The sequence below is a fragment of the Oryzias latipes genome, chromosome 1 (assembly GCF_053564925.1).
Source record: "Oryzias latipes strain Hd-rR chromosome 1, Olatipes_Hd-rR_3.1".
NCBI classification, from domain to species: Eukaryota; Metazoa; Chordata; class Actinopteri; order Beloniformes; family Adrianichthyidae; genus Oryzias; species Oryzias latipes.
In genome coordinates this window covers 7,916,297-7,934,399 of record NC_136237.1, presented here as the reverse complement: position 1 = coordinate 7,934,399, position 18,103 = coordinate 7,916,297, and the positions used below count along the sequence as shown (strand labels likewise).

At 42.9% G+C, this 18,103-nt stretch overlaps 1 protein-coding gene across 1 annotated transcript in view; it reads right to left on the bottom strand.

The window, feature by feature from the left end:
* Positions 1-80: 80 nt before the first annotated feature.
* Positions 81-18,103, bottom strand: part of helz (helicase with zinc finger) — a 57,884-nt gene continuing 39,861 nt past the window's right edge. Inside the window, exons 22-33 of the mRNA XM_023960442.2 lie at positions 15,573-15,756; positions 12,266-12,494; positions 11,058-11,343; positions 9,487-9,532; positions 8,917-9,104; positions 7,869-8,073; positions 7,697-7,779; positions 7,112-7,613; positions 5,471-5,714; positions 4,691-5,327; positions 4,171-4,456; positions 81-3,248 (exon numbers count right to left, since the gene is read on the bottom strand). Of these exons, the coding sequence (XP_023816210.1) occupies positions 2,872-3,248; positions 4,171-4,456; positions 4,691-5,327; positions 5,471-5,714; positions 7,112-7,613; positions 7,697-7,779; positions 7,869-8,073; positions 8,917-9,104; positions 9,487-9,532; positions 11,058-11,343; positions 12,266-12,494; positions 15,573-15,756 (3,267 nt within the window). The 3' untranslated portion in view covers positions 81-2,871. The remainder of the gene's footprint in view (positions 3,249-4,170; positions 4,457-4,690; positions 5,328-5,470; positions 5,715-7,111; positions 7,614-7,696; positions 7,780-7,868; positions 8,074-8,916; positions 9,105-9,486; positions 9,533-11,057; positions 11,344-12,265; positions 12,495-15,572; positions 15,757-18,103) is intronic.

Here is an 18,103-nt window from a genome sequence, read left to right as displayed (position 1 = left end):
CCCGATATCGTTTTGTTCAACTGGGAATAAAAAAAAAATTAAAAAAAAGGTTTTCAGTGAAGCAAAAAGAAATCCAACAGTTTCAATAAAAACACTTTAATAGAGAAATAAAATAAAAAGAAAATAAACCTTTAAAACACAACTTAAATCCTTTAGTATAGCCATCACCAACTGAAATGTATAAGAGTCAAACCATCTAGTAGTTTTGCATCCACGAGAGAGGAACGACCGGGACTGATAAAGTGGGACGGGTGATCACCGATAGACGGGACGATGGGCTTAAAGAGGGCTGAACGCTCCGCTCTCTGCTGGCCGGGCCAAAGGTTGCTCCCTTCCTACTCCTGACGCCGTCATCGCCTTTGCTGAAGGAGGTCCTAACGTGAAATGACTTCTGTTCCAACACAAAGAGGGGGACTCTGACAGGTTAAAAGGGGGGGGGGTACTGACATGATGGAAACAGAGTCCCTTTCAAATGTCTTTGGCTCAACGTCTTCTGCTCCGAAAATAAATACAACTGCAGCTAAAGAAGCGGTGAAATGTTAGTATTGCACAACTTCTGCTTGGAGGGAAACGGGGAGCAACCCCCCCCCCCCCCCCCCCCCCAGCTCAGGTCACGCCAAAGAAAGGAAACACGACTGACCATCACATCTTTGATTGACACGTTAGTAAAAGTAACATATTGATCATGTCACAAGTTATTGTACACATCAAATTATAGAGTGAAAAATTGACACTAGTTTAAACAAAACTCCTTTTTTTTGGTGTTTTTTTTTTTTTTTTTTTTTTTTAACTTTTCTACCCCCCCTCCCTCATTTCCAAACCAGAAATCAAGGCGAACGGATCCAATCAGCCCGGTGACCTGAACATGCACCAACAGGAAGAAATAAAGACTTCACATTTCAGATGAATCCTTGATTGTTGTACAGGAAATTTACCGTCCAGCAATCGGTATGAAACAAAAAAACAGAACAAAAACACACACATCGTACACAGAAGCATGTCGCCTTGCAGCGATGTAACTGCCTTTATAAAAACAAAATCTTTAAAAAAAAAAAAAAAAAGAAAAGATTTTTGATCTAAAAAGTTACAATATGTTGCAACTGTTCGTTGATTTTTTTTTCCATTTCTAGACTTTTTTGTGTGTGAATTTGCATAATTGAAAAGGGCAAACCTCTTCCTCGAACAGCATCTATAAAATCGAGGCGTTCCCAAAGTTCTCATTTGTAAATACATAGAAAATGCATATTTACAAATATGTATTTTCTGCTGAGTAAAAACATTTGACTGGAAGGAAACCATACGTTTGATGAAGCTCCGCCTTCCTGTTCACAGCCAAAGATCTCAGCTGTAGCATTTTCAAAAAAGAAGATGAATTTTTCAGAGGCAGGAGTGGGAAAAAAGACCGGCAGGAAGTGATGGAAGCGTTTAAACAGCTGGGCGGGGCTCTTTCAACAAAACGCAACGGTACCAAAAGAGACAAACCAATCGTCTGATGCCGCCGACGTTCCCAGTTCAACCTAAACCATCTCTGTCATCAAATGTCTCATTCTCGTTTCCCTCCAGCATCTAAAAGTGAAAAAGGTTGAGTCTCAATCAAAAAAGAAGAAAAGTTTAGATGTCAGATCATGATGGAGGATAAAAGTCTGTTATGGCTTCAGCCAGCTTTCATTGAACGGGAAGTTAAATGTCAATAAAGCTTTGACGTTGTGCTGACGGTGAGCGCTCTGGAAGAAAAAAAAAACACTCCAGTATGCGATGGCGTTTGCCTAAAACCCGATAAAAATACGTCTCCTTCACATACAGTTTAGTTTCGCGTTCCCCTCTTTTTAAAACCGCCACGCTCTTCTTTTGAAACTCCGCTTCGCCCCTCTCGTCCCACTTACACAAACCTTCAGAGTAGACTGAACTTTTCAAAATAAGAGAAAAAAAAAAACGCACAAATAACTGTTAAAGTAGCAAAAACGATGGAGACCCTCGGTGTCGCCGGGAAGGATGTGTGAGAATCTGGATCTGAAGGTGGAGCAACGAGGCAGAACTGACTAAAACTGAAAAACAAAACGATAGACTAAAAAAAAACACACACACATGGTGAAGCAGCAATCATATATAACTTCTTAAAAAAGAAAAGAAAAGCAGGGATGTCGCTATTTTCACACTGAATTCATCTTTTTCCCAGGAAAGGTTAATGATCTGAGCATCATTTGTGTTTTTCTATAAATAATCACAGAAAACGGTTTCCATGTACGGAGGACTAAGAGCTGAAGAGAATCTGATGAACAAAAAAACTCATGAAATCTGTGGCAAACGATTCATTCTTTTTCTGTACAGACTAGAGGAAAATGAACTAATTCTATACACTGTTCCATGTGGTTTGTCGGTTGACCACTTAGCTTTCATCCGCCACCACGAGCACAGAAGCATAGAAATATAAACAAACAAAAACACAGGAAAAAAAAATGGAGGAAAACCAGAGTTTTAGTCAGAACAGAATCATCTCTACTAGAAGAAATGTGCAGCTAAGTGGTCAACCAAATTTTTAAACGATTTTTTCTTTCTGTTTTTTTTTTTAAATTTATTTTATCATTTGATACATATACAAGTGTAGATAATATAAGTATATTTTCATATATACATAATGAGTATGTATATACTGGCAATGTATTAATTATTATATACTTAACGTTTTTTCACAGATATGTAACTCGAAGGAAAAATAAATGACAGTTACCAATAAAACGCTAAAATGAAACAAACATAAAGGTCTACATTTAGAAACAGTTAAATGATTTTTCTTTTTTTTCTTTTTTATTATGAATTTTTTAGTTTTTTTTTTAGTTTTTTCCTTTAGTTTCAGAAGAGTGTGACGGACGTTCATTTAAAGTAGGAATAGTAACCATTGCTACCATTTGAACTTCCTATAGTCAGCTCTTGGAGGAGGGAGAGGGGGTCGCTGTTCTTCTTCACCTGCTCAGGCCGAAGAGCGCGGGGTTTGGGTGGGGCCCGCAGGGCGCTCGCGTAGGACATGGTCGGCGTCTTGCTTAGATTTGGAGCCCCGTGTGCAGCTTCAGCGGAGGCCAGGGGTGGAGACGCCTGCTGCTGCTGCTGCTGCTGCTGCTGCTTTTTATTCGAGATGAGAGGAGGAAACTGGTGCTGCAGGGAGTTGGCGGGGTGAGGGTGCATCGGCGGCGCTGCGATGGCCTCGCTCTTTACCTGCTCATCCGTCTGGCGATGGGCCTTGGAGGAGGCCGCTAACCCAAAGCACAAAGGAGATGCCATCGTCAGACAAACAGCAAAAAACGGCTTCAACCTGTCAGCCACTTCAGACACCAACAAAGCGTTCGTCAAAAACCCTCCACAGTAGTTACCCCACACGATGTATCAAACTAACAACTCCCCATGCTGCTGCATTTCATAACAGGCAGTTATGGTCGTATTGGAACTCACCGCCTCCGACACGATTAAGAAATAAAATCAGTGGATTCCAGCTCAGAAAAACCATGCAGCTTTCCACCGTCTGTGGAAAGTGGGTCGGGATCGAAGGTGACTAGTTTGAGTTAAACTCTTCTCAGCATTTGACCCCTCCCCGGGGGTGCGGGGAGCTGCAGACACAACCGCTGCACTTGGGAACCAGTTGGTGGTTTAACCCCCCATCCAACCCCTTAGTGAGGCAATGGGTCCCAAAAAAAGTCTCGGCCTGGATTTGAACTCCCGACCTTCCAGTCACAAGGCGGACACTCTTCCACAAGACCACAGAGCTGGTAATGCTGTCACATTTTGACATTGCTGACCAATTCCTTTATTGAATCTCAGCATTCTATACTGGCGTACGAGAGGGGAGGGGCTTCATGGAGAGTCATTGCAGCATCAGGGAGGATCTTCCATGTTCACATCTTTTTGAAAAATGGAATTAAATGCTGGTTTTTAAGCCCATAGAAGGAAAAAAGAAGAAAACCGAAAACATTTGTTGAAAACGGCGCCAATCTAGGTTGATTTAAAAAGGCTGATAAAAAGTGGACTGAAAAGCTAAAACAGGTTTTAGCTTCCAGGTCTGTTTTTGTCGGTGAAGCTAAAACAGACGTCACCAAAAATGTCAGCAGGTTTTCCACCGACGGACGGTTGAATTGACTTAACGGGAGCGACCTACAGATGTGGCTGAGAACGGTGACCTACCCAGACTTTCCCGATGCTGAGCGAGCGAGCCGGCTCCGTTACACGGAACGTTCTGAAAGGGGCCGGGCCCTCCGCCGTTGCTGGGCCACAGGTGGTCGTGCAGGGGGTAGCTGTAGGAGCCTGCAGGGTGCTGATGATGCTGTATTTGGGGGTGCTCCGGGTCTGAGGAGCAGGGCTGGGGCTGCTGGGGCAGGGAGTTGAGCGTGTTGGCAGGACAGGACTCGTCCGGGAAGCTGGAGGAGATGCGGCGCTGATAGAGGGGCCGACCTGGACCCCGGGGTTCATACTATGGAGGGGAGGAAGAGCAAAGAGGCATCAGAGAACGGACGTTTCAGCCCGTACACAGCTTTGAATGCAGTCTAACTCAATCTCATTGAAGGAATAAACAAAAGATCAAATCCAAAGAGAGCGGATGACAGATCCTCTGCAACTTCAGGAGCACTAAAAGCCCCCCCCCCCCCCCCCGTCATTTTTTCAGTGTAGAAAGGATGTGGTGTTGTTAAATCACAGCGAGCGTTACCTCGTCTACAGTGTGAAGGGCTGTGGCTGCTGGTGTTCTGGGGGAAAGTGGATGGTAGGACTCTACATCTTGGCCTTGGTTTTGGTGGTGGTGGTGCTGCTGCTGCTGCTGCTGGTGGTGAAGCTGCATCAGGTGCACCTGCTCCTGCCTGCTGGGGTGGGCTATGATGGGAAATCCATAAGGAAGGTTGTGGCCCTGGTTCCCTAACATGTGGTTCTGCTGTGCAGCAGCTCCACCGTGCGACCACTGAGCGTCCTGGAGAAGATATTTGCCCTGGGAGGAGGGAGGAGGGGGGGGAGGAGGAGGAGGAGGGCTGCCAGAGTGAGCCGACGGCTGAGGTGGATAGCTACCAGGGTTGTAGAGGGGGTTCCCAGGGTGCTGCTGCTGCTGCAGAGCCTGGTTGTTGAGCATGTTTTCATTGGGGAGGGCGTGAGCGGTCTCGTGGGGGTAAAGTCCTGTTGGGTAGGGACCAGCATGGTTGGAAATGGTAGCTAAAGAGGACGAAGGGTCGGCCGCAGCCCGGGACTGGGACTGTCGGTACTGGAGGAGGCGGGACTGCGGTGGGGGCTGCATCTCAGGCGGTTCCCTTGGTTCGGGGGCATCCTGGGGGGGCATCTCTCTCAAGAGGGCTGGGTATCTGGAAGTCAGAAATAAGCACCACTTGTTACGGAAACTATTTGACCAAAAAACAACAACAACACAAAAGTAGAAACGATGAATTTAATGTTGTTAGCTGCTGCAGCCTCACTGTAGTGCTCATGGGGCAGGAGTTAGTCATACCTGGCAAACGTCGGCCCCGTGGTCGACGGGAAGGCCTCCTCTTCAGCACAAAGGCCCCAGCTAGCCGGTCGGAGCAGTTGGGGGGGGAAGCGGGCCATGCCAGGCTGGGCTAGGTGAGCGAGCTGCTGAGGCAGAGAAAAGGCGACGTTCCCCTGGAGGAAAGGGCCTGCTGCCTCCCCCCACTGCCCCCGCCTGGCCGCCTGCTGCTGACTCAGGGCCTCCAGCGCCGAGGTACCCTGGTTGTCTGAAAGGGCAACGGCAGGATTAAACAACCGACCGACCGACCGACCAGCACCTTCATGTCATTGTTAAGCAACATCTTTCAGTCAAGGGAAGACAAGAAAAAAACACATTCACTCGTTTCAGAAAATGTTATTTTAAGTACATCTCTGATGACACAAATATATCAGCAATATTTACATGAAAAACAGAACCAACATGGGAAACTATTTGGAAAAGGTGAAAATAATCCCTGTTCATAGTCTTAGCTCACCCCCTCCACCTCTATGAACTGACACATTTGAAAGATTTGACGTTCAGTGAAGAAGAGTTTCTACCGCAAACGTCAGGTTTGGATTTTTAAAGTTCCCTGTTTGGATACATCTGAGGAGCGTCACACGTCTACTTCCTGTTTGTCTTCTTTGCACATGTTTCAGTTTCGTCTCCTCAGAGCCACCAGTGCTGCTCAGTTCGGATCAAATCCATCAGAGGTTAACTAGGATTCCAGTTTTCAAACTCTCATCAGATTTTCGTTGCACTAAAATTGATCCTGAGACATCACTGGAGGGAATATTAAAATAAACTTGAAAATTCATTGTTTTCTTCACTCATTCCTACCAGAGATGATTCATAGCGAACCAAAAAAAAAGAAAAAGAAAGATAATTTCATTAAAATCTGAAACCAAACTTGACTTATGATCTTCTAAAACAGGCATCACCAACCTTTGTGAGGTTTAGGGCTTTTCTATGGGATCCGTCGATCGACTAATTTGTTCCAAACCCAAATGAAATGTCAGAATTGTGTTGAATTCCACAGTGATCTGGGATATTTTTAGAGCATGCATTGACGGCGCTTTAAGTGGTCGTCGCGGGCGACCATGTGCCCACGGGGTTTTAAAATGTCCCCTTATAATAAAAAGTGAACATTTACTTAAGAATTGTATCAGTGATTTAAAAAAGAAATTCTATTAAATACCAACTTAAATCACTAGAAGCTTTTATGTAAACACAAATAAATAAACTGATAACTGTAAAAAAACAGAATCACAACAATATAAACTAATTTTAAAAACAAATACTGATTTAAAAATTGTGTAAGAAATGCAAAAGACTAAATAATATATATATATATATATATATATATATATATATATATATATATATATATATATATATATATATATATATATATATATTAAAAATCCTATAAACGTGAGCCTTTCATTTTCAGTAAAGTTCATTTTCTTTCAGTCGTTTTATGTGCAGCATGATACCATTTCAGCAATGCGCTTTAGTGGATAACAGTTGTTGTATCAATGCTGTTTTGGCAAATCAACAAGTGTTCCAAACGTTCCTGTTGTACCGTGGAACCACAACAGGATCCTCCTGATTACAAAGCAGGCAGTGACAGGTTCCACTCACCTAGAGGGTCTGCTGGGCCTCCGTTCTGTCCATCCTCCCCGTAGCTGCTGATTCTGTTATGCTGCAGACCCAGATGCTGGGCAGTGGGGAGGCCCAGCGGAGTCCTAACAGCGCTGCTCAAGTCCTCCACTCCTCCAGGCTCCGGTCCATCCGCGGAAGGCGACTGCACCGGCCTGTGAGCGGGTATGGCGCCACTCAAAAACGGAGCATTGTGGTTTCCGCCGCTGAAGGCGGGACTGAGCTGCTGCTGACTCTGCGGCGCCATTCCTGGATGCTGGGGCTGGCCGAGCCGATAAGGAAGCCTAGGGACCGGAAACTGCTGTGGGAAAGTTCTTCCACTGGCGGGATGGGGAGGAAACGCTGCGCTGGGAGGCGCCAGGTGGTAGTTGAGAGGTCTTTGAGAAGCTGAAGGGTCTTTTCGGAGTAGCAAACTGTTAGGAAATCCGATGACCCCTTCTGTCTGTGGATCCTGACCTCGACTTTGCCCCGTATCTAAATCTCCCTGAAAAAACAGTTACAGTTCAAACCATCATCAGATTTTCTGTTGTTTCCACAAAACCCATTTAGATAATCAACAAAGCTTGCCTGTTTTTCTTTTATTTCAGCATTTTTCCTCTCTGGAGTCTGAAGACGGTTTTGCTCTGACTTTGAACTTCCCTCCACTTTACCTGAAGGGGTTAAAATAAGAAATGAAACAAAACCCATCAAACTTGGCTTCTGCTTTGATACTGAAGCTTATGCAAACACTTGGACTTGCCATTTCGGATGGGGTCAGCTGCTTGCTCCTTGTCAGGACTGGGCTGGCCCATTCCTAATGGGGAGGGATGTGCGACTCCGCCATAAGGAATGGGGGAGCCTCTGCTCTGCGGCTGCAGCAGGTTCAAGTTGTAAGCCATGGCTGCTGGGTGGCTCATGATGCGCGGGTCCACAGCAAAGCGGTTCTGGTATCCAGGCCAAGGAAGCTGACGAGAATTCAAAACATTATTTCCAGTTTTTGCCACAGGGGAAGGGAAGGTATAGAAAATATGTACACAACATTTACTAAAATGCTATTATTAAAAATAATGCATTTAAATTACTATTTTCGAAATAAAATGATCCATTTGCATTAAGTATGGAATAAATAAAACTGTTCCCTTTCACTTAAATCCATCCCTTCAGCATCGGCTGTACTTTGGGTGGATTTACGGTACAGACTAGTCTAGTGCACTAAACCACTTCTAGACTACTAGTCTAGTGCACTAGACTACAGACCAGTCTAGTGCACTAGACTACAGAAGAGCCTAGTGCACTATACCACTAGTGCACTAGACTACTTCTAGACTACTAGTCTTGTGCACTAGACTACTTCTAGACTACTAGCGCACTAGACTACTTCTAGACTACTTCTAGACTACTAGTCTAGTGCACTAGACTACTTCTAGACTACTAGTCTTGTGCACTAGACTAGTTCTAGACTACTAGCGCACTAGACTACTTCTAGACTACTTCTAGACTACTAGTCTAGTGCACTAGACTGCTTCTAGACTACTAGTCTAGTGCACTAGACTACTAGTCTAGTGCACTAGACTACAGACCAGTCTAGTGCACTAGACTACAGAAGAGCCTAGTGCACTATACAACTAGTGCACTACACTACTAGTCTAGTGCGCTAGACTACAAACTAGTCTAGTGCGCTAGACTACAAGCGCACTAGACTAGTTCTAGACTACTAGCGCACTAGACTACTTCTAGACTACTAGTCTAGTGCACTAGACTACAGACAAGTGCACACCACAGTAGTTTTCCGGCAGTGCTGAACGTACCGGCAGAGGCATGGACATGACCATGTTTCCCCCGTACACAGCTGGAACGTAGAGGATGCTGGCGCCCGTGTGAGGATCGATCCTCTGAACCGGACTGGGTGACTTGCCCATCCCAGCCGCGGTGCCGCCCAAGGGTGGAGTGAATGCCCGGATAGGGTTTCCCATCAACACAGCAGGGTTGGGCTGAACTGCAGTGCCAAGCAAATGTAAGCCAAAACTTTTTAATTAAATATAAATCAATGTTAAGATGAAAAAATGCTGTGAGAAAAAATTTAAAATTCTGTTTTGGGGTTACATTTAAAAACTTTTAAAATAAAATAAAAAATGCACCTAATTTTTTTTTAAATAATCGTTATTAACCATCTGAATTCATAAATGATATACAGTTTAAAAGCATTTCTATTTCCACCACCTTTAGTGCCATCTTTTAGTCAAGTAGTAACCTGCAAAAAGTTGTTTTTTTGTATTCGCCCCAATTAAATAAAGTCATAAAAATTGGGTCTGGGCTCCAAAAGGATTCTTTGAATACAGCTGGATTTCCTTCTTACAGCATTTCTCCCACAAACTCACCATATCCTTCAGGTGGGAGGTGCTCCGAGTGGTTAGCATGTTTCCCCTGCAAACAAAAGAGCAGCGTTCGTCACGTAGGGACAGTTTATGTCTGTAAATGTCAAATAAAGCAACAGCAAGAAGTGTAAACGACAACCGTCTACAGGAACCAACAACTGATACTTTGAGAGTGAAATCCTGGCCCACAGCAACATCACAGCGTGAATCATCTTTGTACCATAAAGACTGTCATTTTAAAGACTTCAGCATTAGTTCATTGAGAGGCAGAGTGTTTACTTACAGCTACAGAAAGTGACAGCCCTCTAAATCTGCACATGTATCTACTGATTTAAACGCAAACATTTTTTTAAAACCCCAAACTGTCCAATATCTTACTCTAAAGGGAAAAAAATGAGCCTTGATATTTTATGCATACATCTGCTACAGTCTATTTTCATGCTCTGTACCAACATGGAGGGACGTACTGAGCTGACTAGAACAAAGGGATTCACATTTACATTCATTTCAACTCATGATTGTTTTAAAACCAGGCACCTAAACACCCCACAATGAACTAGAATAAAAAGAATATTAGTACAGTAAGACGTATAGATAATAGACATTTTCCTTCTGCATGGATTCAGTGGGATCTAGTTTCAGACTTTGACAGCCATGTCACTCATTCGCTTTGTGTCAATCTGTGCTGTATCATTACAAACAGCATAATAAAACTGCGAGGTGTGTGTTTACCTCTAAAGCTGAGCATGCTGCAGAGTTTTGACTCATTAAGCCACGTGTGTGATGGCAGCAGGCTGGCTGCTGGGCTGATTTGGTTAACCTTTATGTGACGAGACGGGCTGAGCCAACCCCACCTGAGCCGAACAAGCTTTCTAAAGCGAGCCCCGAGTACAACGTGAAATGTGTCTTTGCTTCATTTTCAGTCCCAATAAAATGTGACCCATCCCAACACACACAAAAGGATTTTCTTTGCTGTGAAATGAACGTTTAACACACATTTGACACTGTAGAGCATGTGTAAAGCATGCTTTTTTTTATGTTTATAATACTCCTTTTAATCTGTATCTGCTGTGTTTACACAGCAGATACAGATTAAAAGGAGTATTATAAACAGAAAAAAGCCCAATCAAAACATAACCATAAAAATGTGACTTTTGATGTTCTTCCAAGATGAAAAAAATCTAATAATTGACGTAGAATAAAGAGAAAATTAGCGTTTGTTGTCGTGTGACAAAGACCAACATGCATGCCTGTCTTTCAGAGTCGGATTGAGCTTCAGCCTGCCGTTAACCGTGACAAATCCCCTCATTGCAATACTTTTAGCCTCTCAAACCTCTGAGCTCCTACACAACTTCTGAGCGAGGCGGCCGGCTGCGTTACCATGACAACCACCTTGCTTATGCAATTATCCGACAGCTTTTAGTGAGGTGAATGTAAAAAAACGTGAATTTCTGTACTCTGACTTTTATTTGCACAATCTTTTTTTTTTTTTTTAGATTTAACAGTTTAAAAAGAGTAGTGGATAGAAACAGAAATGTACGCTCCTGTGCGGCTTTTCTGGTAAAACACCTCACCTTAGGGGGGGACTGTTGCTGTTGCTGTTGCTGCGAAGCCTGCTTGTTAGAGGCTGACTGAGCATGTTGGGGGTGTGGATGATGGAGGGGGTGGAGGGCCTGCGGGGAAGAGTGGTGTCCTTGCAGGGGTCTGAAGGCACGAGGGATGAACTCTGGAGCCAGGGGGTTCAGGACGTACGTCTTTTTGAGCTCCAGGGCCTCCAGCTGAGCCTTGATCTGCTCAAAGGTGATGCCATGCAGGCTCGCGTTTTCATGGCAAATGCAAATGAAGTGTTCCCAGAATTTTCTGCAAAAAGCAAGAAACTGACGATTAACACACAGTTTATTCTGTGTTGTTAGAATTTTAAGTAACTGTGATCGTAAGGCGAGGAAGAGAAAGTCAAACTCAATTTTCTATCTGGTTTGAAAAAACAGCTTAAGCTGTGCTCCATTTTGGTTGCTAGCCAGCTACTTTGCGCCGACAGCTTTTCATTCCTGATAATTCAGAGTGTGGATGCGCTGTGCACAGACTGAAGACTTACGCTTCATAGGTCTGCAGGCTGACATTTATCAATCAGCTTGAAGTTTATTTGCTGAGACAAACATCAGTTACTGAGGAGGCGGTTACAGAGAGGTGCCAGATTTATTTAAAGGGAAGAAAGCAAGAATAAAGCTGTAATAATTAGAAAAAAAAAGTAATTGGTAGATTACTGTGAGCCAAAAACATTCAGAGTTTTATGAAAATAAAAAGAAGTAATCACACGTTACTAGAATGAGCCAAACATTTATGAATCAACGTTGACTTTTTTTCCATTTTATATTATTTATATTTTTTCCATTAATAGGTAGAGCAGTCCCCCGCCCTAACGCGGTTCACCTTTTGAAGGCTGGCTGCTTTTATTTTTTTTATTTAGGTGCAGGCTGAGCACTGTGTCCTGATTGGCTGTAGACCCTTGTTAATAGATCTCCTCCATGTTGCTTGTCCTGTACGACAGATTTTCCTTTCCATTCTATAATCCTGGATTTATTTTTCTCTACTGAGGTTTGAACTCAGTGTTTAAACAAGAGATTAAAGGGTGAATATATCACTGTTTGTCAAAGAAAAGTGTATAAAGTGTGTAGTGAGGAGTTTCACAGCATTAAAACATCTCAAATAATTGTAAAAAATAAAGCTAACAATCATTAAGAATCCAGATCACAGTCTATTACTATTTCTCAAAACAAATTACCTGCAGCGCCCTACAGAGCAGAGCGCTATGGGGTCTCCCACAACTGCAACCAGGGACTGGGCTCTTGTAATGGCTGTGTTAAGTAGCTTGTAGTTGGACAAGAAACCGTAATCAAGGTCCTCTGTTGAGTCCTCAACCAGCTGCTCTTTCCGCTTGATGGCTGTTTGCTTGTGCTTGCAGGTGTGCCGTGTCCGCACGGTGCTGAGGAACAGCACCCGAAACTGTTTCCCTGCAACACAAAACGTCACGTTTTCATTTCAGAGTTCAAGTCTATCGAGAGTCTTGATCCAGACATTAGGTTTTAAGAAAACATTACCCTTCAGAGTACCTGTTTTTAGTTGATCTTAGTTACACTAGTCACAAAAAGTCAGGGATATAATGAAAAGCACGGTGGATGTCGTTTACACAGTGTTTGTTCCACTTATCAGATTTTTGGGATAGGGAGGCAATTGTATTGGAGTGACAGACACACCTCATTTTGTGCTTTCAACAGAATGGTCTCTCTGTGTTTAGTGTGCCCTCCTTATTGGGGCCAAAAGCAAAACATTCCAACAGAAAAACATTTTCAATGTGGCTTCAATTCCAACATTCTGTGGGTAAAAAAAGGCAGATTTTGTTGCTGCAGCTGGGGATTCCCCATCCTGGCGGGAGTCCACCCCTCCCGGACTGTTTAATTAAAACTTGCTGGCTGTTACTATCTGACAGATATCAGGACAAAGCAATCAAAAGGAAACGATAAAAGCCCACAAGAAGAACTATCTACCTTATTGGTCTTATACCAAGAAATGTGTGCGTATGTGCATTTGGTCCATATTGACATGATAGCATCACGCTGTTGCTGCAGGTTTGTCGGTTGCACATCTATGATGCCAATCTCCCGTTCTACCACATCCCAAAGGTGATCTACTGGGTTGAGATGTGGTGACTGTGGAGGACTTTTGAGTCCAGTGAACTCACTGTCATGTTCTAGAAACCAGTCTGAGATGATTCTAGCTTTATGACATGGAGCCTTATCCTGCTGGAAGTAGCCATCAGAAGATAGTACACTGTGGTCATAAAGGGATGGACATGGTCAGCAACAACACTCAGGTAGGCTGTGGTGTTGGAACCATGCTCAATTGGTAGGAAGGGGCCCAAAGTGTGCAAAGAAAACATCTCCACACCATGACACCACCACCACAACCCTGAGCCATTGACACAACGCAGGAAGGATCCATGCTTTCATGTTGTTGATGCCATATTTTGACCCTACAATCAGAATGTTGCAGCAGAAATGGAGACTCATCAGACCAGACAATCTTCTATTGTCCAGTTCTGGTGAGTCTGTGTGAATTGTAGCTAGGGTTGGGCGATGTCCCGTAAATTGGCCGTTGACGATGTTTGCTGTCAACCATCGGGATGGACGATGACATCGCCTGGGGGGGGGGGGGGGGGGGGGGGGGTGGGGTTGGGGGGTGGGGGGGGTATTTTTACATTTTTCATTCTTATATAACTGCTATTCGTTATTTTGCTTTTTTCATTTTATTTCCCAACTAATGACTAATCCGCGATGATCCAGTATAAACTGAGGGAAGTGACTTTAACAAAAAAATTAACAAACAAAATAGAAAAGAAGTGTAGTCCGCTCCTGCACTTAACTAGTGAAGTGGACCGGCGGAGCGCGGACTTACAGCTTTGTGTTTGATGGGAAGGGAGGGGGGGGGTACATGAGCGGTATGTGTGGGAGATTTAAGACTGCGATCCGCCCCGCAGCTCTAGTGGTACAAGCAACCGAAATCAGAACCGGGTCTAAAAGTGTGTATCTGAGCTGAGCACAGCTCGGATCGTCAGCACACACAGCGGTTTGAGCGGTTTCAAAGCAGAAATGTCGCTCAGTCCTTAGAAAACATTCAAACAATCACGTGGATTTGTGTTTCCAGTCGTGTCCCGACTAAATAAAGGCTGATGTTATTCACAGCATGCAGCGCCACCCAAAGCTAATGTTGTTAGCCCGTGTTAGCATACTGCTAATCCTGGCTACGTTCAGAAAAAGCAAAGTTTGAAAAAAAGTTTGAAAAAAAAAAAGCCGCTCGGCGGAATTTATATCCTTCCGGTTTTCAAACCCTACTGCGCAAGTGTGACCTTAGTGAACGTTTTTATATTCTGAAAACATTTTTCTGGGCCCATGTACACGGTTGGATTCTAATCCGACCATTGATCCCATCAAGATATTTTGTACATGTAACCGCGGCTTATGGTGTTGACTCGCAACGTGGCGGGGGCGTGGCATCACGATGGTGGTCTCTCCATCGGGATGTCAGTCACCCATCACGATGGACGATGATATCGTCCATCGGCACAACCCTAATTGTAGCCTCATTTTCCTGTTCTTAGCTGACAGGAGTCCCACCCGGTGTGGTCTTCTGCTGCTGTAGTCCATCTGCATCGTGGTTGGACGTGTTGTGTGTTCAGAGATGATCTTCTGCAGACCTCGGTTGGAACCAGTGGTTTTTTGAGTTCCTGTTGTCTTTCTATTAGCTGGAACCAGTCTGACTATTCTCCTCTGACATCAACAAGGTATTTCTGCCCACAGAACTGCAGCTCACTGGATATTTCCTCTTTTCCTGACCATTCTCTATAAACTCTAGAGATGGTTGTGGGTGAAAATCCCAGTAGATCAGCAGTTTCTGAAATCCTCAGACCAGCCCGTCTTGCACCACCAACGATACCACGTTCAGAGTCACTTCAATCACCTTTCTGCCTCATTCCTCATTCTTGAACTGCAGCAGATCGTCTTGACCATGTCTACCTAAATGGATTAAGTTGCTGCCATGCGATTGGCTGGTTAGAAATTAGCATTAAGAAGCAGCTGGACAGGTGTGTCTAGTAAAGCGGCCAGTGAATGTATGTATATATCAAGAAAAGTCAAAAGCTGCGTCTTAAAAGACTTAAGTTAAACAGGAATGAATCAGACTAAATCTGGTAACGTCCACCTTCTTTGAATCAACTTCCTCTTTAATGAGGCATTTTATTAAAGTTTACTAGAACTGTGCATAAATACCACATGAAAATAAACTGAAGCAGCACCAGAAGTTTCTTTTTAGTTTGCTGTGTGAAACACAAAAAAAATCCCATTAACTTTACACTCGTCACTAATGAAAAGTTGACTAAAAGTTATGCCGACACACAGTGTAAAAGCACAACATCACACTGCCATTTCATAACTTACCCTTTAGGGGGAAATGTTTAAAAAGCAGAATATGTCAGGTTCTTTTTTTCCTCTTTGGACACACATTGCAGTTGTAGCTTTCAGTACACGTTTGCTCACCTTGGACGTTGAGTACTCTTTCAACGCTGACCTCGTGCATCCTTTTCTTACGAAGTTCAGCCCGAATGCGGAAGACTTGGTCAGCATAGGGGGACACCACCCCGATGCTTCCGTCATCCAGTTTACCCCAAGCAACTGGCCACTTTTTACGCAACTCCTCCACCCGCTCCACGATCTCAAACACCTGGACGCACCGGAAAAGAATCACGCTATTTAAGGAGTTCGATATTAAAAATGGTGAAAAGAAAAATCTGTAACAAATCAATCAATAACTTAAGCAACAGTTGATATATGTTTTACCATAAGGATAAAAAGATGCATTTTGAAAATTAATAAAGCAATGAGCAGATTTGTTTCTAAAGAGTTAACTGCATGTAAACGTCTTTTCAGCTCTGATCATAAATGCTCAATAGGATTTAGATCCGGGCTCCAAAACATTGACTTTGTTATCCTTGAGCCACTTTGTTACCAGTTTGCTTTGGGTCATTGCTTCATGAACTTTCTGGCTGATGTCTTCAGATGTTGCTTCAATACTTCCACATACTGTTCTTTCCTCATGATCTATTTTTTAAAGTGCACCAGTCCCTCCAGCAGCAAAACAACCCCACATCATGGTGCTACCACCCCCATGTTTTACATTTAGTGTTCCAAGGCCTGGAGGCTTCCCCCTTTTTCCTCCAAACATAATGATGGTCATTGTTGCAAAAAAGTTCAATTTTAGTTACGTCAGACGATAAGACATGTCTCCATAAATGAATGTCTTAATCCTTGTGTGCATTAGCAAACTTTAATCTGGTTTTTCTATGTTTCTTTTGGAGTAATGGCTTCTTCCTGGTCCTGTAGCCTTTCAGCCCATGTATGTACAGTACTTGTTTCACTGTTGATAACCATCTTCAGCCAAGGTATTCACAACATCTTTTGCCTTTGTCCATTGGTTGTTCTAAACATATCGGACCAAGGTGCGTTCATCCCTGGGACACCGAACCCGTCTCCTTCCTGAGCGATATGATGGCTGGACGTTCCCAGAATGTTTATACTTGCGTACAATAGTCTGAACAGATGAACGCAGCGCCTTCAGGCATCTGGAAATTCCACCCAATAATGAACCGGACTTGTGCAGAACCACATCTGCCTTCTTAATATCTTGACTGATTTCTTTTGACTGTCCCATGATGTTTTTACAAACAAGCCAGTGCGTCTCAAATGTGCCCTAAAGTATATCCACAGGTGTGTTTCTAATGGACTCACATGCTGTCAATAAACGTATCAGAAGCTTCCAAAGAGATGACATCATCATCTGGGGTTTCCCAAATTGTTTAAAGGTCTTAGCGTATGTAAACTTTTGAATTTGATAAAAGTCGTCATAACTTGTCTAAAAAACCTTAGTCTCATTATTCTGACATTTAAAAAATAGAAATGATTTTGTTAATTATGATTGACCAAAAACATGAAAAGTTGACTTTTTTTTCCATGTCTAACGGTGAGAATAAAAAAGCATGTGTGTGTGTGTGTTTATGTGGTGTGTGTAAACTTCTGGTTTCAACTGTACACTGGGAACAGACGAGTTTTAGGGCTAAGAGGGAAAGTGTGTAACACGAATACATCAACAAACTTCAAAGATACAGCCTGAAAGTTGCAGAGCTACAAATAATTTATGAAGAGATTTGTAAGATGATTCACTGGCAACATTCAGTGCTGCTATTAGTACGACCGTGTTACATGATGGGAAGCTGTTTACATTGGAATTCAAAATAAAAGTGAATTGGAAAAGGTTTTACCTAACATCTAACCTGTGAGACTTAATGTGGTTGTGTTTGTAGCTGCTGATGAAAAACATTTTCTTTTGGCTGAAAACTTAATTTTGTTTTTGCTGCATTTAACTTTGTTATGAACTTTAAATTTCTATGGTAACGAATAAATCTATTGAGATTTTACATTCTGTGTGGCTGTAAGTTAAAACTTGAATTAATGCAATAAAGAGAAAAAGATGACAATGCTCAGAGAATCAAGTGAGCTGTGACGGATTATTGTTTGTACATATTTTACATTTTATTCAGCTCAAACACTGGATTTTCTTTCTCTTTGGGGTAAAGGGCTGGCATCTACATCAAACTTCAAAAGGAACATTATAAATGCCTTCTGAAGTAAATACATTGAAAATATTTTTCTAAACTACTTCAAACAAATCACATTTTATGTCAATGCTCTGTGGTTGAGATATGCCTCTTTAAAAAAAAATGAAAGAGCCCAGTCAAAGAACCACAGACAACATGAAAAGAAGAAATAATGAACAAAACAGTTTGACAAAATCCTGGAAAAACTAAAGAGGCTACAACATGCTTTAACAGCATAAACTACCAGTAATAATCTACATATTAATACTTCAACTATGAAAATTGATTCATGTTGCTTTATGTCCACACAAAATAAAAATAAAAACACGTCTTTAAAGAAGGAAGCATTCACAAATTATCAGTCAAAACTCTCTACAGAGACCCCGTTTAACTAAGAAGCTCACACAGCTGTTAAAA